This window comes from Suricata suricatta, chromosome 16 (assembly GCF_006229205.1).
Source record: "Suricata suricatta isolate VVHF042 chromosome 16, meerkat_22Aug2017_6uvM2_HiC, whole genome shotgun sequence".
In the NCBI taxonomy this organism is placed as follows: Eukaryota; Metazoa; Chordata; class Mammalia; order Carnivora; family Herpestidae; genus Suricata; species Suricata suricatta.
In genome coordinates, this window is record NC_043715.1 from 44,019,409 (window position 1) to 44,040,423 (window position 21,015).

Here is a 21,015-nt window from a genome sequence, read left to right on the forward strand (position 1 = left end):
TATATATATAAAACAACTATAAAACTGGGAGGCTCAGTTAATTAAGCGTCTGATTCTTGATTTCATGGCTCAAGCCATGATCTCACAGTCATGGGGTCAAGGCCCACGTTGGGTTCTACACCGAGCATGGAGCCTGCTTGGGAGTCTCTCTCCCTCTCTCTCTGACCCTCCCCTGTGCTCTCTTGTGCTCTCCCTCTGTCTCTCTTGCTCGCTCTCCCTCTCTAAAAATAAACACTTAAAAAAAAGTATAATCACTTTTCAGTTTTTCCTAAACGAGTTGATATCCATATGAAGGTCTAACTCCAATACCTCTACTTGTGCCAATAATCAAAAGAGCAGAAAATTTTCACTACTCTTTCTGGAAGAACATGTGATGAATTACCATACAAATGCCTTTAAGAAAGCTGACCAGAAAAGTAAGTCATTTCTCTGTCACTAAAGTGTCCTCACCTCATGGCCTCAAGGAATCTGCTTTTCTCCACCATATAACCCATTGTCTTTCTTTTGAGCTTTATGGATAAACTAGAAAATCTTAGTAGGGTACAGCAAATTAACATGCTAGGTAGGAACTCAAAATCAATGTGAAATCATATTAAAAAAAGGACACATTTTTCCAGCTGTCTCTAAAAGGGGCCTTATTATTCATAATGGCAGTAATTTTGCCCCAAATTCATGCAAAGTCCTAGTATCCAAATATAGTAACTACTAAAAGGGTACAGGACTCCGTAGGAAATTTACTTATATATCACACAAGGTTTTGTATTCTGTTTGCCCAGGAAAAAAGACCTGAAAAACTTCAAAAGAAGAATGGAAAACATCTGTGTGCAGAACAGTGGAATCATAACACACCTGAAGAAGCTTAGCCACATTTCCTTTTGACTCATTTACATCAATTGAGGCCCTTTTAAAAAATATCATTAATTTTTGATTGGTAATTTTTAACTTACTAAAAGTGTTTCAAATATTCTGAAACAACTTCAAGCTTTACAAAAGGTAATTAATATATAGTTCTTATTACTATGAACTTAGTATATTCTTATTTAAAGTAAGTTCTACCATGAAATTGGACTTTTTCCTGTTGGGCAACAGGAATGATAGAAAATATGTATGAATGGAAAATGCAATCTTACCTTACACTTTCTTAAGCCCCAAGTCTAGCTAGCAAGACCTTTAACTGAGAAAAAAAATATTCCCTCTAATAAGAGGGAAATGACATCCAGATTGCTAACAGACACATAAATAGATGCTTGATGTCACTCACTATTAGGGAAATACAAATCAAAACCACAATGAGATATCACCTCACACCTGTCAGAATGGCTAAACTTAACTCAGGCAACCACAGATGTTGGTGAGGATGCAGAGAAAAAGGAACCTTTTTGCACTGCTGGTGGGAATGTAAACTGGTGCAACCACTCTGGAAAACAGTATGGAGGTTCCTCAAAAAATTAAAAACAGAACCACTAAACAATTGCACTACTAGGTATTTATCCAAAGAATACAGGAGTGCTGTTTCGAAGGGGCGCATGCACCCCAATGTTTATAGCAACACAATAGCCACTAGGCAAAATATGGAAAGAGCCCAAATGTTCCTTAACTGAGGAGTGGATAAAGAAGATGTGAGGTGTATACATATGTACATATGTATATATGTGTGTATGTATATAGATATATATATGCACACACACATATAAATATATATACACATATACACACAATGGAATATATATATTCCATATAAACAATGGAATATTACTTAGTGATCCAAAAGAATGAAATCTTGCCATATGCAACAACATGGATAGAACTAGAGTGTATTATTTAAGAGAAATAAGTCAGAGAAAGAAAAATATCATATGATTTCACTCAGATGTGGAATTTAAGAAACAGATGAACATAGGGGAAGGGAAGCAAAAATAAACACAGGGAGACAACCATAAGAGACTCTTAAACACAGAGAACAAACTGAGGGGTGTTGGTGGGGTGTTGGGTGGGGGGATCGGCTAAGTGGGTGATGGCATTAAGGACACTTGTTGGGATGAGCACTGGGTGTTATATGTAAGTGATGAATCAATTCTATTCCTGAAATCATTATTACACTGTATGTTAACTAACTTGGATTTAATTTTTTTAAAAAGAGGGAAACTTATTTTTCTAACTTCATATCCCCTTTTGAATGCCTACATGTTTTCTCCCTAAATTCCTTACAAGGTAGCTAACTTCATGACTGTAGGTAGGAGACAGTGAGGATGGGCCCAGAACATCCTATTATTGCCAGAAAGTAAGGATACTTTCAATGATGTCAGAGCAGTGCTACAGGGAGCAAACAGTTAGCCTAATGTGGCTCCCAAGGGCTCATTCAATGAGTATCAAAAATATACACATTATAGGGGTGCTTTGGTGACTCCATTGGTTAAGCATCCGACTTTGGCTCATGTCATGATCTCACGGTTCATGGGTTTGAGCCCCATGTCAGGCTCTGTGCTGACAGCTCAGAGCCTGGAGCCTGCTTCGGGTTCTGTGTCTCGCTCTCTCTCTGCCCCTCCCTTGCTTGTGCACGCTCTCTCTCTCAAAAGTAAATAAACATTGGAAAAATAAAAAATATATAAATACAGTATAATTAATTGAAATGTGTTAAGATTTTAAAAGGCGATGAATTCATGAAACTAAAATGTTAAAATGCAATATGCAAATACAGAGGCATAATAAAACATGAGAATGAATTTAGTAAGTTATCGATAAAGTGTAATATTTACATATATGGATTAGATATATATACATATATATGGAGTCTCTCTCTAATAGGCATATAACTCTGTGTGTGTGTGTGTGTGTGTGTGTGTGTGTGTGTGTGTGTGTGTGTGTTTGTATGCAGTGTAGGCAGACAGATCTCTTACCTTTCCCAGGTCTTCAATCAAAAGTCCACTTCAGAGGCGGCTTCCTGCCCTGCCATACAATCTAAAATATCATCCAGTCCCCTTCTTCTTCCTCCATCTTCTTCTCCTTAGAATTTTCTCTTTTATATATTTTTTCTTACACATATATTTTCATTGTTGGTCTTCCTCACTAGAAATTAGCTCTATAAAAATGTAGTGATTTTTGCCTGTGTAGTTCACTACTGTACCTCCAATACCTAGATTAAAACAAAGCTTGGCAGGGGCGCCTGGGTGGCTCAGTTGGTTGAGCGTCCGGCTTCGGCTCAGGTCATGATCTCACGGTTTGTGGGTTCAGGCCCTGCATCAGGCTCTGTGCTGACAGCTCAGAGCCAGGAGCCTGTCTTTGGATCCTCTGTCTCCCTCTCTCTCTGACCCTCCCCTCCTCACAGTCTCTCTCTCTCTCAAAAATAAATTTAAAAATGTTAAAACAAAACAAAACAAAACAAAAACAAAGCCTGGCACACAGTAGGTACTCTATACAAAGTTTTTCAATAAAACACACACACACACACACACACACACACACCCCTCCTGCTTAATCAAGAGTAAAATAAAAGAAAAAACTTCAAGTATGACAAGCAAACTGCATAACTGACAAAGCAGAAAGATACATTCGGCATAAAGGAATCCAATAGTTCCATCACTATTGATCATATCCAATAACCAAGCGGAAAGGGTTTTGACATTGTGTTCTAAATCAATTAGTCCATGTTCTAAAGAGAATTAACTGAACAAATTCAAACCAACATCTCTTTGACAAGAAGCCTCTAAATGATCCTAATAACTCTGATACTAATAAAGTGTAATAATAACGCTAAAAGCTCAAGTCACTATCTCACAATAAGACAATGTGTTGTATAGTTGCAGATAAATAAAATTTAATGCCTCATTGTGAGGTAAATCACCAGATTAAATACAAACACCTGTGCTAAAGGCATTGGTGTAAAAGATTTTACAACATTACAAATGAAGTTTAGTTGAAAAAACAGAGAATCGATCAGTGGCTTGGCTTTATGACACCTTAGAGGAAGAAGTCAGGTGCCATACTTAGATCAGAATCAATTAGTGAATGACTCAAACTCTTCTTGGGTCTGAGTCATTATTCTTTTTCCTTTAGGCCTGGTAAGTTTACTGTAACCTTGGGGCGCGTTCCAAAATAAGTTATTACGCAACTCTTAGAAAGTGTTAAAATATTTCTATACATCTAGGAAATATAAGAAGAAGTGACATGGATTTTTAGCATATGATATTGGCATTTTCGGCTAGATGTAATATGTTTGGTAGTGTTTTATAATCATTTTCTTTTTTTCTGTTTAAGGTTTGAAGTATTTAGCAATACTAAATGTATAGTTTAAGTTGTTTCAAGGCAATTTGTCATAATATTTGGGAAATTTTCAGATTTGTGTTAGATAAAAGAATAAATTGACTCATAAAGAACTTTTAAGAGTGGTAGTCAGGGCGCCTGGGTGGCTCAGTCAGTTAAGCCTCCGGCTTCGGCTCAGGTCCGATCTCACGTTCGTGGGTTCGAGCCCCGCATTAGGCTCTGTGCTGACAGCTAGCTCAGAGCCTGGAGCCTGCTTCCGGTTCTGTGTCTCCTTCTCTCTCTGCCCCTCCCCCTCTCATGCTCTGTCTCTCTCTGTATCAAAAATTAATAAAACATTTAAAAAATTAAAAAAAAAAGAGTGGTAGTCATTGTTTCACTGCATGCACATATATAAACCCTTTACTCTTTCCTAATTCCTTTGTTCTGCTTTTTTATAGATGCTGCCCAGATAATGTCCAAGATTCTGATGGTTCTAGCGGTCCAGGGCGGCCCCATTACCATATTATCAAAGTTTACTTCCCCACATCCACTCAGATAAAATAGGAATATACTGCCCCATACCCTCATATTCCTTATTACTCTAAAGAATGGTAATAATTTGTGCCCCAAAAATGTAAGGATCCAGCTGTTTTACTTTCCCCAGGACTTGAAAATGTCCCATCCTTTCTGTCTACCAGACAGTCATGTCTTTGTCTGAATCTCTAGTTCCAAAGAAGTTCATAAACTTTTTAAACCAAAATTAGTCTACCCACAAAAGAGTACCTCATTTACAACTCTATTACATTCTATTACACAGTATATTTAAATCCATTCTGTAAACAGAAAATCAAATAATTCCTTTAAGATGAAGAGCCATTCATGAAACCGATAGATCTCTCTTAGCTTGTCATTCTTCCTTTAAAGGCCTATTGGTGAGCCATTGCCACAAATGATTTTAATTCCTTATGGGAAAGCCTGTTAAGGAGTTTTACTAAGTGAATTCTTAAAAATTTATCCTTATTATGAAGCAGTCTAATAAATGCTAACTTTTATCAACAAATAAAATGTAATAATTCAGCTTTATGAAGGCTGTATACTGAACTTCCATACACTTGTTTTAGCAAAAGGTTTGTCAGTATAATTACGCCATATAAAACATTAAGGCTTTCTCACATGTAGCAAATATACAGTGTGTGAATCAGTACTGTAATTCCAGCAGGCAAAAATCCAATTCAAATTAACTTAAGCAAAAAAAGGAAATTTATTGTATCACAAAAATGAAAAAGTAAAAGATGGTATAGACTTCAGGCATGATTGAATTCAGATCAAACAATGTCATCAGATTTCTCTCTCTTATCTCCATTTTTCTCTATGTTGGACTGGTCTTGGGAAGGCTTTCCTTATGTAGTGGCAAAAAGGCTACTGGTGAGTTTTTAACCTGAAAAAAGTCCTTGAAACTTGCAATCCCAGGAAAAAAATGATCTTCTCTACTATCCATAACCATACCCCTCTATCAGGTTCTAGTGGTCCAGATAAGGCCATCTACCAACCCCTTATTAACTACACTGTGGCCAGCCCATGACCAATCCACTGCCTCCCCTGATTAACAGTTTCATCAGAATGATACACAATGAGGGTAAGGTAAATTTAAAATGGGGCACAGAACAGATCCAAAAGTAACAGATGTCTACTTTTCAGGCTATTTCAAATAAGGGATGCTCATAAACTGAAGGCTTTTTCCATATTTTACTACATTCATAGAATCATTATCCAAAGAATTAATTCACTGATACTTATTTCATAAGGACTGAGTGGTGACTAAATGTTTTCTTCCTTACACTTCTTATAATCAGAGAGTTTCTTTGTGATGAGTTTTCTGATGTCGTCTAAGGGCTGAGGCGCAGTTAAAGTCACTCCCACACTCGTTGCAGTTACAGGGTTTGTCTCCAGCATGAATTCTCTGGTGTAGCCTAAGGGACAAGATCTGATGAAAAGCCTTCCCACATTCATTACATTCATAGGGTTTCTCTCCAGTGTGAATCCTCTGATGTTGATTAAGGTATGAGCCACAGCTGAAGGCCTTCCCACATTTGTTACATTCGTAGGGTTTCTCTCCTGCATGACTTCTCTTATGATGAATTAGAACTAAAGCATCACTGAAAGCTTTCCCACATTTACTGCATTCAAAAGGTCTCTCTCCAGTATGTATTCTATGATGCCGATTAAGTTGTGAGTCAGTCCTAAAAAATTTCCCACATTTGATGCATTCATAGGGCTTTTCACCTGTATGAATTCTCTGATGTTGATTAAGGTGTGAGCGATAGCCAAAAGTCTTCCCACATTCATTACATTTAAAGGGTTTCTCTCCTGTATGAATCCTTTGATGCAGAGTAAGGGCAATGCGTCTGCTGAAGGCTTTTCCACATTGGTTACATTCATAGGGTTTTTCTCCAGTGTGAATTCTCTGATGTTGGTTTAGGTGTGCGCTCTGTCTGAAGGCTTTGTTACATTCCTTACATTCATACGGTTTCTCCCCTGTGTGAATTCTCTGATGTTCAACAAGGAAGGCATAACGGCTAAAGGCCTTCCCACATTCATTGCATGCAAAGGGTTTCTCTCCAGTGTGGGTCCTCTGATGCTGAGCAAGGTGCGCACTCTGTCTGAAAGCTTTGTTACATTCCTTACACTCATAGGGTTTCTCTCCAATATGAGTTCTTTGATGTTCACTGAGAAAGAAGTCATGAGTAAAGGCTTTTCCACAGTCGTTGCATGCGTATGGTTTTTCTCCACTGTGAATTCTCTGAGGTTGAGTAAAGAATGAGTAACAGTTAAAGGCATCATCACATTCATTGAATCCATGTGGTAATTTTCGAAAATGAGTCGTTTGATGTTGAGTAAGTAATGAATGGAAACTTAAGAGATTTGAAAAATCATTACTTTCATAAGGCTTCTCCCCAGGAGGACTTCCTGTATCTTTATTAAGATATGTATTCTGGTTGAATTCTTCACATTCATTATCTATCAAAGATTCCTTCTCAACGGGTAATCTCTTATGTTCAATTAGGACGGAAGTTGGAGGAAACATTTTATCATAAATATCAAATTTATGTACTTGCTCTACTGTGGGAACTCTCTCTTGTGTCGAAAGTACTGACTTCAAGAGAACACTTCTCTCAGAATTTTTATATTTATTGTCTCTTTTTACAGCAGAGATTTCCTTAAGAGTTGTCACTTGCCTGAAATGCCTCTCCTGATTTTGTTGATGCCGTTCAAATTCACCCTCGTATTTCCAGGCTTCTCTGAAACTGGAACAGTCAAGGTCACAACTTGTAAGTCTTTCCATTACCATTCCCTGGGATATTTCCTCTTCATCAATGTACCATTTTGCAGATAACTCCTTGATTTCATACCAAGACTCCCAGTCTGAAAAATATCAAGAAAGCAAATGTGTCCTTTTTTTTCTTTGCAAAGAGAAAACTGTTACAGAAGAAACAAGAATTTACTTGGGAGGACCGAGGAGAGGAAGTAGCTGGTTTTGACACCTTTCGAATATGGCCATGCAATATGAACAAAATACAAAGAAAGAAGAATGAAAAGAGCCGATAAAGAAAGATACATGTGTTGGTGATGGTGAGGAAGTGACAGAGGAAATGTAGGGCATCAAGCACATTTATATACAGATAAAATGTAAGGTATCAAGATGCAGACAAAGGTAAATGCTGAGACTATAAGACATTGAATACAACTGATTAGATCATAATCTGTTTCCCTGCCTCTAGTCTTTGAAGTCTCAAGTCTATTATGCATTATCTAGTCCTATTCATAAGACTAAAATCTCCATGAAGGCAGTGATTAATGTTTACTTTTCTTTCTTCTTACTGTTGCATTTAGTGCCTAGGACAATGGTAGCATTTTGTTGAATGATTAAATGCTGACAAAAAGCTCAACAACTTCTAAGATTTTATTAAGGACCAGAAAAAAATTCTCATAGCTTTGGGGTTTTTTTAAGTGTCAAGGAGAAATTTGGAGGTCAGCTTTTCTCATCGTTGAGAGACAAATGCTACCTACAGAATAGATACTTGACACTCTCAGGGGAGGAGAGGATGTTGGTTGACACAAGATGAACAGAAAACTGTTTTTTAAAGGTGACCTCAAAAAAACGAAAATGAGGGCCACATGGTTGGCTCAGTTAGTGGAGCATGCAACTCTTGATCTCGGTGTTGTATGTTTGAGCCCCATGTTGGGTGTGGAGTTTACTTAAAAATAAAGTCTTAAAATAAAAAAAAGGAGGTTGCCTGGGTAACTTAGTCAGTTGAGCATGTGACTTCACCTCAGCTCATGATCTCACTCAAGCCCCATGTCAGGCTCTGTGCTAACAGCTCAGAGCCTAGAGCCTGCTTCAGATTCTGTGTCTCTCTCTTTGCTCCTCCCCTGCCTGTATTCTGTCTCCCTCTCTTTCTCTATCAAAAATAAATAAACATTTAAAAAAGGAAAATGAGAAAGTCCTTTTCATGTCCCACACAATAATCAGTCAATATATTCAACCGTACAGAATCTACTACTATGTGCCCAGCATTTAGTAGATGGGGAAAAAGTCGGAGACACACGCATGTCCTTCCCCTTTTTTAAATTCTAAGGAGATGAATTTTGTTCATACAAAAATTCAATATGACACATAATGAAGGACTAGCTAACATGATACAGATTACTAGTAGTATAACTGTCAGAAAAAGAGAGATCAAAACTCACTAATTTAGTTAAGGAATAATTCCTGGAAAATCTGAGCTTGATTTTAAAGGCTATGATCAAGCTTCCAAAATGCAGTGATCATTTTAGTAACTTTCATTTGATCACAGGGATTATTTTAGAACTGTACACATTAGCATTTTTTTTTTTTTTAGTTAATTAGATACAGTCTTTTCCAGAACAGCATCCCATTTGTTGAAAGAAAAGCTGCCTCCGAGCCAGGTCAGCATATTAAAAAGCAAAGAACACATTATGCATCTGTGTCTTTCTTCTTTCCAACACAGCCTCCATTCAAGGAAAGCCCCATCCATACCTATCCCTCCTATGCACAGCCAGGGATTTTCTCATACTTGAAGATCTATCTCAACCAAGCCCTGAGAGGAATTTATCACTTACTCTGTCAGGTCTACACTGTTGTTCATTTTTTTCTTTCTTGGCAGAAATTCATTCCGTTCTCTGACCAACTCTCCTAGAACCTCCTTTCCTATATTCATCACCTAGGGCCACTACATCCCCTCTTACCAAGAATAAATCTTTTCTCTGTTCCAGACCAACAGCAGCTTTATCTACTATAATACTGAGTAAAAGACGACAGACATTTTCTAACATCAGATATCTGGAGGTGGGGGGAAAGAAGGTATTCTGTACTTAGGCAAATGAATACTACAGGGAAAGGAACTCCATATAGGGTACTCTGGGGGAAAGAATAGAGTATATCCGGGGGAAAGTACAGAGCAGGAACTAAGTACTATATATTGGAAGACATATTCATTATGATTAGAGAAATACCTAGAAGTCAGTGATATTAAGATATTACGGTGGCATTCAGCAAAAGAGAGAAGACAATTCCTCCATATCAGTGACTGAGGGGAAAAGGGAAGTTATGGATTCAGACAAATTGGGAGAGAGCCATATGGGCATCCATGTGTCAAAATGGAAACAACACAGGGTTTTGGGTCATAGGTGAGTTTAAATCCTACTTCTGCATCTAGCTAGCTAGTTATTCTACCTTTAATGAATTGATTAACCTGCCTCTTAAGCCTCAGTTTCATAGTAGGCAAAAAGAGGTGATCTTACTAGCATGGTATAAGAATAAAGGAAGATAAATTTAGAAAATATCTAGGAGTGTCTGGTTCATTATAGATATTCAGTGATACCATAAAATGCAACAAATTAATATGTATTCATTAAGTTATTCTTAAACCTATTCTATTACATCTGAAAAGAGATTATGAAATAGACTGATGGTCAAATGGCAAGACAAAGAATGGGAGAAGTAAGCCCTCTGGGGTTAAGATGTATCCAGGCAATTAGAGATGTGTGATTTCCAACCGACTGTAACCTACAAATGGATGGAAATTAAAAATCAAAGTATGGTCAACTTTGGAATCCAATCAGAACTGCACAGGGAGTATTAAGCATAGTTATTATAATGCTGGAAGAGGGAAAGTTCTTTCTTACTAGACTGTGGAGTCTCCCACATGCTGAACTGATGAGCAGTAGACACACTGGTAGATATCCTGATGAAGTAAATAATCTCCTGGCATGAAACCCAGAAGATTCTAGTAGGAAATCTAGGAAAAAAGGACAGGACCTAAGGAGAAATCTCAAGAAGGAGAAAGTTTACTGCTAAAGCCCAGAATTCATGTTCCAATGAATACCCTGACCAATGACCCATAGACTTATAGATTGGATCTTCCCCTTTAAGAACCGTATAGAGGGGCACCAAGGTGCCTCAATGAGTTGAGGATCTGACTCTTGATTTCAGCTCAGGTCATGATCCCAGGGTAATAAGACTGAACCCCGCATCAGGTTCCACACTGAGCCTAGGATTCTCTCTCTGTGTCCCTCTCCCCTACTCGTACTTTCTGTCTCTCTCTAAAAATAAAACCAAAAAGCAAAAACAAAACCTATAAAGAGCTATGCTGTCCAATATGGCAGCCACTAACCACATACGGCAATTCATCACATATTTAAATTCACTAAAGTAAAAAATATTTAAGTCAGTTTCTCAGTAGTGCCTTGCCGTATTTCAAGTAATCAACAGCCAAATATGGGTAGTGGCTACAATACTGGAAAGCACAAATAGATCATATCCATCCTCACAGAATGTTCTAGACAGCACTGGATAGAGATCCAAAGTAACATGACCGAGATCTTATGGTTGAATGAGGAAATGACAGTAAAATAGGGACAGGAGTAGGCTAAAGGAAGAGAAAAAGTTCTGTTGAACTTTGGATAAAGAAAAAGGATAGCAGTCAGAACAATCTCAAAAATCTCAGTAAGCTGACAAACAGAAAAATAAAGAAAGACATCTGGACTTAGCAAAATTAGAGGGGCAGAAGCCAGAATGCAAGTGGTAAGACAACGCAAGAGAATTTGAAGTAAAGAAAATGAGATTCCAATTGGTATAGAAGTGATTGGAAGAGAGAAGGGAATACGGTATATAGAAACACTGGAAAGGTCCCAGAAAATGGTATGAAATTATTTCAAAGATTTTTTCAAAGATTTAAGTAAACAAAAATGTAAGATATAACTGTACCTAAAGAAAAAAATGGATACACATGCTTATTTACCCCAACTTAATTTGTATCAGGCCAACTTCAATCAGAATTCCACAAGGATTTTATTTCTGAACTTATGAAATTATTTTAAAGGATGCACGGCAAAAAATGAGCAATAATAAAAAAAATCCTGAAGAAAAAAAGTTTCTAGGACCAATAATACGACGTAAGCATTGCATTTTATAAAATCCTTTCATTAAAATCCCTATGAAAGGACTCGACCAGGGTGATTTGTAAAATTCTCAAATTGCACCTGAACATGCAAGTTTATGGGATGTAGAGAACAGAGCAAAGAGCTGTGTAGTCCATCCTGTTCCCCCTTCTCTCTCACAATCAGAAGTTTGTTATCCATATTTGTAGGTCTGATTCTGCTTTTTGTTTGTTCATTTTGCTTCTTTAGATTCCACATATGAGTAAAATCATACGGTATTTGTCTTTCTCAGTCCCATTTCATTTAGCATAATGCCCTCTACAGGTCCATCAATGTTATCGCAAATGGCAAGATTGCATCTTTTTGTAGCTGTGGATTATTCCGCTGCACATATAGATACCACATCTTACTTTTCCATTTGTCTACTGATGGACACGTAGGTTACTTCCATATTTTGGCTATTATAAATAATAGGGTGCAGATATCTTTTTGAATTAGTGTTTTCATTTTCTTCAGGTAAATACTCACTGGTGGAATTACGGGAACATATGGTATTTCTACTTTTAATTTGGGGGGAACTTCTATACTGTTTTCCGCAGTGGCTGTGCCAGTTTAAATTCCCACCAGTAATACACTAGGGTTGCTTCTTCTCCACATCCTCAGCAACATAATGTTTTAAGTTAAAAAAAATTTTTTTACAGTTGAAAACAGATGCATATAAAAATTGTGTGTGGTGTGTGTGTGTATCTGTGCAAGGGACATTGTAGAAAAATACAGATCTAACCATGAATAGAAGTGGTCTTTGGATGATATCTTGAAAGAGTATACTTTCTACTTTATACATTTGTTAATTGCTTGAATATTTTCTAATAAATATTATTTCTATTGAAAAGAAAGAAAAGAGGGATGCCTGGGTGGCTCAGTCGGTTAAGCATCCAACTTCAGCTCAGGGCCTTGGGTGTGAGCCCCGCGTCCGGCTCTGTGCTGACAGCTCAGAGCCTGCAGCCTGCTTCGGATTCTGGGTCTCCCTCTGCTTCTGCCCCTCCCCCACTCATGCTCTGTCTCTTTCTCTCTCTTACAAATAAATAAACATTAAAAAAGTTTTTAATAAAAGAAAAAAGGAAAGGGGTGCCTGGTTGGCTCAGTCATTATAGCATGTGACTCTTGATCTTAGAATTGTAAATTCACGCCCCACATTGGGTGTAGAGATTATTTTAAAAAAGTAAAAAGGAAAAATGTTATAGAGCAGCCTTAACTCTGGTCCTTAGCTGCACCTCTCATGCATATCCAGATTGATATGGAATCCTTCCATGTGTTTTTTCCATGAGCCTCCCTTCAACTAGGTGTATTCAGGATGATGAAGTTTACTCAAAAAAAACATATATATTAAGAAAAAAAATTAAAATACTGTCAGGGCGCCTGGGTGGCTCAGTCGGTTGGGTGTCCAACTTCAGCTAAGGTCATGATCTCACGGTTTATCAGTCTGAGACCTGCATTGGGCTCTCTTTTGTCAGCATAGAGCTGTTTCGGATCTTCTGTCTCCTGCTCTCTCTGCCCCTCCCCCTCAAATAGATAAACATTAAAAATGTTTTAAATAAAACTTAAAACACTGTAGACATTTTCCCATGTCAGTACAAACAAAACCACCCCATTCACAGAATGAACCATAACATAGGAAGGCAGGCATCTTAATAGATTTTTGTACTCATATCCCGAAATCTGGGTTACTTGCTTGCCACCATTCAGTTTTGTTCTCAAACTTTTTAGTTCAGGTGGTGTTTATAAGCAAACACCTTAATATTTAGTTAATTAAATGAGTGCTGAAAGAAGGGCACCTGGGTGGCTCAGTCGGACGAACGTCCTCAGCTCAGGTCATGATCTCACAGTTTCTAAGTTCAAGCCCTGCATTGGGCTCTGTACTAACAGCTCCAAGCCTGGAATGTGCTAAGGATTCTGTTTCCCTCTCTCTCTCTGCCCTTCCCCTGCTCATGCTCTGTCTCTCTCTATCTCAAAAAAAAAAAAAAAAAATTAATGAGTGCTGAGAGATTAAAAAAAATGTTTTTGAGCATAATTGACACACAATGTTAAATAGTTTCAAGTGCATATCAGACCACATCTAGTTAAAACTCACCACATTCTGGCCAAGGACCAAACACTGCCCACTGCAGGCAAGGGCGCCTCTGCAGACGACTGGCCTGAAGGATAGAGCAGCCGAAAAACACGACGACAGAGGGTGCATAGTACACACCACAGACATGCCCTGAAGCACCAGGCCCCGGACACTATATGAGCTTCTCTTCATAAAGCCACTGCTCTTAGGAGCAGGAGACATAACAGGCGTTTCTAACACACAGAAGTCAGAACTTAAAATGTCAAGGTGTAGGAATTCATCCCAAAAGACAGAACAAGAAAAGGTCAGAGCCAAGATCTAATCAAAACAGATATTAGTAATATGCCTGATGGAAAACTTAAAGAAATAATCATAAGAATACTCACTGGGCTTGAGAAAAAAAATGGAAGACTTCAGGGAGGCCTTTACCACAGAGATTAGAGTGAGAAAACAATCAGTGAGAAATGAAAAATACAATAACTGAGATTCAAACAGACTGGAAGTAATCATCACAAGGATGAAAAAGCAGAGGAACAAATAAGGGATAACGGGAAATAATGAAGCTGAACAAAAGAGAGAGAGAATTACGGATCACAAGAATAGACAGAAAATTCAGTGACTCCATCAAAAGTCATAAGACTCATATTATAGGAGCCCCAGAAGAATAACAAATATTGTTAAAATGTCTATATTACCCAAAGAAATCTACACATTTAATGCAATCCCTATCAGAATACCAACAGTATTTTTCACAGAGCTGGAACAAACAATCCTAAAATTTGTATGGAACCACAAAGACCCCGAATAGCCAAAGTAATCTTGAAAAAGAAAAGCAAAGCTGGAGGCATCACAATTCCAGACTTCAACTTATATTACAAAGCTGTAACCATCAAGACAGTATGGTACTGGCACAAAAACACATACTCCGATCAATGGAACTGAACAGCCCAGAAATGAACTCACAAGTATATGGTCAATTCATCTTCGACAAAGCAGGAAAGAATATCCATGGAAAAAGATGGGTCTCTTCAACACATGGTGTTGGGAAAACTGGACAGCAACATGCAAAAGAATGAAACTGGACCACGTTTTTACACCATACACAAAAATAAATTCAAAATGGGTTAAATGTGAAATCTGAAACCATCAAAATCTTAGAGGAGAATATAGGCAGTAACCTCTTAGACACCAGCCATAGCCACTTTTTTTTTTAATTGTTGTTGTTTTTTAATTTATTTGTGAGAGTCAGCACGAGCAGAGGAGGGTCAGAGAGAGAGAGGGAGATACAGAATCTGAAGACAGGCTCCAGACTCTGGGCTAGCTGTCAGCATAGAGCCCAACATGGGACTTGAACCCACGAACCGTGAGATCATGACCTGAGTGAAAGTCAGATGCTTAACCGACTGAGTCACCCAAGTGCCCCAAGCCACTTCTTATTAGATATGTCTCCTGAAGCAAGGGAAACAAAAGCAAAAATAAACTATTGGGACTTAATCAAAATAAAAAACTTCTGCACAGAGAAGGAATCAACAAATCTAACAGGCAACCTACAAAATGGGACAAGATATTTGCAAATGACATATCTAATGAAGGGTTAGTATCCAAAATATATAAAGAACTTATCAAATTCAACACCCAAAAAACAAAGAATCCAGTGAAGAAATGGGCAGAAGACATGAATTGACATTTTTCCAAATAAGACATACAGATGGCTACCTGACTCATGAAAAGATGCTTATTATCACTCATCACAAGGAAATACAAATCAAAACTGCAGTGATATATCACCTCACACCAATCAGAATGGCTAACTTGAACTCAGGAAACAACAAGTATTGACAAGGATGGGGAGAAAGAGGAACCGTCTTACACTAGTGGTGTATACTGACGCAGCCACTGTGGAAAACAGAATTGGGGTTCCTCACAAAGTTAAAAATAGAACTACCTACAATCCAGCAACTGCACTACTAGGAATTTACCCCAAGTTTACAAAAACACTGATGGGAAGGGATACATGTACCCCGGTTTACAGCAGAGGTGTCGGGCCAAATTACGGAAACACCCCAAATATCCATTGACTGATGAATGGATAAAGATGTGGTACATATCTACAATGGATTATTACTCAGCCATAAAAAAATGAATGAAATGTTGCCATTTGCAATGATGTGCATGGAGCTATAGAGTATTATGCTAAGCAAAAGAAGTCAGAGAAAGACACATACCGTATGATTTTACTCATATGTGGAATTTAAGGAACAAAACAAATTAATACAGCAGGGGCAAAAAAGAGAGAAGCAAACCAAGAAACAGACTCTTAACTACAGAGAACAAACTGATGGTTACTGGAGGGAGGTGGGCAGGGGGATGGGCTAAATAGGTGATGGGTATTAAGGAGGGCACTTGTAATGAGCACTGAGTTTGCACACAAGTGATGAATCACTAAATTCTACACCTGACACTAATATTACACTGTATGTTAACTAACTGGAATTTTAACTAAAATTTGGAGAAAAATAATATTTAAATACAATGTTACATTTGTTTCAAGTATACAACATAGTGATTCAAATTCCGTAAATCTGATGCTATGTTCCCCACAAGTGTAGCTACCACCTGTCACCATACAATGCTATTATTTTTTTAGTTTGACAAAATTTTATTTAAAGCCTTATCATAAGCAGAATTGAGGGGGTAGTTATTTTTTAAAGCAATTTAATTTTTTAATGTTTATTTATTTTTTTAATAGTTTATTGTCAAATTGGTTTCCATATAACACCCAGTGCTCTTCCCCACAAGTGCCCTCCTCCATTACCACCACCTCCCTTCCCGCCCCCTTCAATCCTCGGTTCGTTTTCAGTATTCAATAGTCTCTCAGGTTTTGAGTCCCTCTCTCTCCCCAACTCTCTTTCCCTCTTCCCCTCCCCCTGGTCCTCCATTAGGTCTCCCCTGTTCTCCTGTTAGACCTATGAGTGCAAACATATGGTATCTGTCCTTCTCTGCCTGACTTATTTCGCTTAGCGTGACACCCTCAAGGTCCATCCACTTTCCTACAAAGGGCCATATGTCATTCTTTCTCATTGCCATGTAGTACTCCATTGTGTATATATACCACATCTTCTTGATCCACTCATCAGGTGATGGACATTTAGGCTCTTTCCATGATCTGGCTACTGTTGACAGTGCTGCTGTGAACATTGGGGTACATGTGCTCCTATGCATCAGCACTTCCTGCTATTATAATCCCACGGACTGGATTCCCTGTGCTGCATGTTTTATTCCTTCCCATGACTTATTCATTCCATCATTAGAAGCCTGTATCTCCCCCGCTTCACCATTACCCCCTCCTTCCACTTCCTTCCCACTGGCAACCATCAGTTTGTTCTCCATATTTATAAGTCTGATTCTTCTTTGAGTTTGCTTATTCATTTGTTTTGTTTTCTTGGATTCCAAATATAAGTGAAAACATATGGACCTAATGGGAATTATGCTAAGTGAAATAAGTCAGACTGAGAAAGACTAAGAAAGTTATTTTTTTATGAAAACTAAGTTCAAAGTTTTATAAAAATAGGCTAAATGTGGGTCACTTAAAAACCTGTTTTTGTATTCAGTGTGGAAAAGAATTGTGAAAGCCTATTAAAGATGTAAAATCTCTATGTAAATTTTATACTCAACATTGGTTTGAAAATGTTTTGCTTTGCTTAAAAAAAGTCAGCAATAGATACTCCAGATACATCTGGAGTGTGGTTCATGTAAGGAGGACAGTGTTAAACTCCCACAGACTGTTTTCAAATAAAGGCTTTATAACAATATCAGAAAATTAATGAATATTCATATATATGCTTTAAAGTTAAAATAAAATATCTCATATTTTTTATGATTCCTCATAACCAACTTTTTAAAAAATTTTTTTAATGTTTTTTTAATTTATTTTTGATACAAAGAGAGACAGAGCATGAGAGGAGGAGGGGCAGAGAGAGGAGGAGACACAGACATGGAAGCAGACTCCAGGCTCTGAGCTAGCTGTCAGCACAGAGCCTGACGCGGGGCTCGAACCCACGAACGTGAGATCTGACCTGAGCCGAAGTCGGAGGCTCAACCGACTGAGCCACCCAGGCGTCCCACCAACTTTTAAAAAAAGTAATCACTTATAAATCAAATAACCAGCAGTGTGTTTTTGAACAATTTTATATTTCTATAGACTTATAAAAGAATTAAATAAAACTATATACATATTTTAACTATTAATATCCGTTGCCAAACTGCTCTCCAAAGTAATTGTCAGTCTGCATTCCTACCAGAACATAAAGTACATGTTGTCAAACTCATCTATCCTAACATTCTAAAATCTTTGCCCCTGTAAGGAACGGGTACCTCATTATTTTATAATTTCTAAATTTATGGTTATAAAATAGAGCATTTTTATATATTTATGTAAAATATATGTACCAACTATGTATTTTGTAGTTTTCTCTTTGGTGAATTCTTTATTCATATCCTTTACATATACTTTAATTGCACTAGCATTTTCTTTTAAGTGTTTATAGAAGTCATTTATAAATTTATGGCATTAAGGCTTCACAGTATTTTTTCCCTCAAACTGCCACTTTTTTCAAATCATCGTTTTTTATGGTCATGTGTCATCTTCATTTAGAGTGCTTTCGGTAACATTTTTGAAAACATGTTAGGAAGTCAACTCTCCCAGTTCTCCATTAGAGAGTCTGGCCTTGATGTCATTTTAAGAAAGACTTCCCCAAATCCAGTGTTATAAAAATATATCCTTGACTTTTTAAAAAAATCTCTTCATGCTGATTTGAAATGCTACCTTTACTGAATACTAAATTCTCATAGGTACATGGGTTTATTTCTGTACTTGGTCTGCTGTTCCACTGATCTATTTCACTGCCCTTATATCAGACTGTTCTCCCCCATGGATAACAGGCAGAACTTTAAATACCAAAAATTGAATCAAGCACCATATTAAATGAATAATACACAGGAGCAAGTATGCAATCCAGAAATATAAAAATAGTTCAGCAAGAGGAAATTTTTACTATAAATTCTTTTTTGTTTGTTTTTCAAATTCTTTTTTAAAAATATTTATTATTTTAAGGGAGAGCATGAGTGGGGGAGACAGAATCTTTTTTTTTAACATTTTTATTTATTGAGAGACAGAGAGAGACATAGCATGAGCATGGGAGGAGCAGAGAGAGGGGGAGACACAGAGTCTGACGGAGCTGTCAGCACAGAGCCTGACGCGGGGCTTGAACCCACAAACTGCGAGATCATGACCTGAGCCGAAGTCAGACGCCCAACAGACTGAGCCCCGCAGGCGCCCCAGACAGAGCGTCTTTAGCACAGTCCACGCTCCGCTTGGAGCCCAGCGCCAGGCTTGATCTCATGACCGTGAGGTTCTGACCTCAGCCCAAATCAGGAGTTCGATGCTTAACCAACTGAGCCACTCAGGTGCCTCTACTATAAATTCTTATAGAATTTTTCTTCTATAAGAAGAGAAAAAAATAACTGCCTTGAAAGATGCTGAAAATATATAAAATCCAAAAGCCTCTTGTGCTTAAAATATATACATCCACAGATATAATACATAGCACTGGAAATAGAAAAAAAAATAGCCACATTTAGTTTGAAACCCCTAAAACTGTCCCACCATATCAGAAAGAAAAAAATTGTAGCAATTGTTCAACACAAATATGGAAACTGTGGTTGATAAAGTAGAATTAAAATAAGAAAAGGGAAAAGGGAATATATATACTAGAAAGGTATTATTACATCCAGCAAATACTTTGCCTTTTCCTCCTACGACGCAGGAAACTACATCTCTTAGACTCCCTTGCAACCAAGTGACTGAATTCTGGGCAATCAAAAGTGATAGAGGCCACAAATGGTACTTCCAGGCCAGTCCATTAAAAATGTCCTGGGGCGCCTGGGTGGCTCAGTTGGTTAAGTGACCGACTTCAGCTCAGGTCATGATCTCAAAGTTTGTGGGTTCAAATCCTGCATCAGGTTCTGTGCTGACAGCTTAGAGCCTGGCGCCTATTTCAGATTCTGTGTCTCCCTTTCTCTCTGCCCCTCCCTTGCTCGCATTCTGTCTTTCTCTGTCTCATAAATAAACATTAAAAAAAATTTTTTTAAGTCCTGAGAGATTCGTCATCCATTTGTGTGTATGTGTGTGTTTCTATCTCCTCCCTTTCTTTCTCAGAGGATTCAGCAGAGGGCTTCAATGCAATGGTGAGTCCTAAGAGGTGAGGCAGCCAACAGATGGAATAAGGCTGATATCTGAATGACAGCACGCAGCAGAGGCTCCAGATAACCTCACACCAGAGACTGTGACATGTACAAGAAACAATCTCTATTGTTTTTATTCACTGAGGCTTTGTTAAAATAATTAGATTTATGTTGACTAGTAAACTCAGAGAATTGTTGAAAACTTACTAGAAAAAAGAGTATTATAAATTGGCTAGATAGATACATATAAGCAAATTAATAATTTTTCTGTATACCAACAATAACCAAAAATTTAAAGGAATATAATGCTACATAGGAAGGAAAATAGTATAACATTGGCTTAGGAATAAGTAAATAGATCAATGGAACAAAAAAACAGAGGACAGAAACAAGATTCATGCAAACATAAGGACTTGAATATATTTCAGAGGTGACATTATAATTAATAGAGAGGAAACGGACAAACAGTACTGGGAAAACTCCATGTGGAAAAAAAGGCCTAATACATCATATTTTAAAATTAAAGGCCAGATGTATTACAGGAAAAGACTGTAAAACAGAACCTTAAAACAATTAAAAAATAATACAGGAGGGGGAGCCTGGGTAGCTCAGTCAGTTAAGCATCCTGCTTTGGCTCAAGTCATGATCTCGTGGTTCAAGGGTTCAAGCCCTACATCAGGCTCTGTGCTGACAGTGCAGAGCCTGCTTGGGATTTTCCCTCTCTCCCTCTCTGTCTCTCTGCCCCTCCCTGACTCGTGCTTTCTGTCTTCCTCAAGATGAATAAATAAACTTAAAAAAAAAAATACAGGAGGGGCTCCTGGGTGGCTCAGTCAGTTGAGTGTCTGACTTCGGTTCAGGTCATGATCTTGAGGTCCATGAGTTCGAGCCCCACGTCAGGCTCTGTGCTGACAGAGCCTGGAGCCTGCAGCCTGCTTTGGATTCTGTGTCTCCTTCTCTCTCTG

General features: G+C 37.9%; 1 protein-coding gene and 1 long non-coding RNA gene across 4 annotated transcripts in view; one reads left to right on the forward strand and one right to left on the reverse strand.

Annotated features, from left to right (window-relative positions):
- Positions 1-7,999, forward strand: part of LOC115281040 — a 20,013-nt gene extending 12,014 nt beyond the window's left edge. Inside the window, exons 2-4 of the long non-coding RNA XR_003904035.1 lie at positions 777-993; positions 7,447-7,568; positions 7,711-7,999. This is a non-coding gene — a long non-coding RNA (uncharacterized LOC115281040). The remainder of the gene's footprint in view (positions 1-776; positions 994-7,446; positions 7,569-7,710) is intronic.
- Positions 5,477-21,015, reverse strand: part of ZNF527 (zinc finger protein 527) — a 31,984-nt gene continuing 16,445 nt past the window's right edge. For all 3 annotated transcript variants that reach the window (XM_029926223.1, XM_029926222.1, XM_029926224.1), the window contains one exon: positions 5,477-7,662. In XM_029926223.1, coding sequence (XP_029782083.1) covers positions 6,089-7,662 — 1,574 coding nt within the window. In that variant the 3' untranslated portion in view covers positions 5,477-6,088. The remainder of the gene's footprint in view (positions 7,663-21,015) is intronic.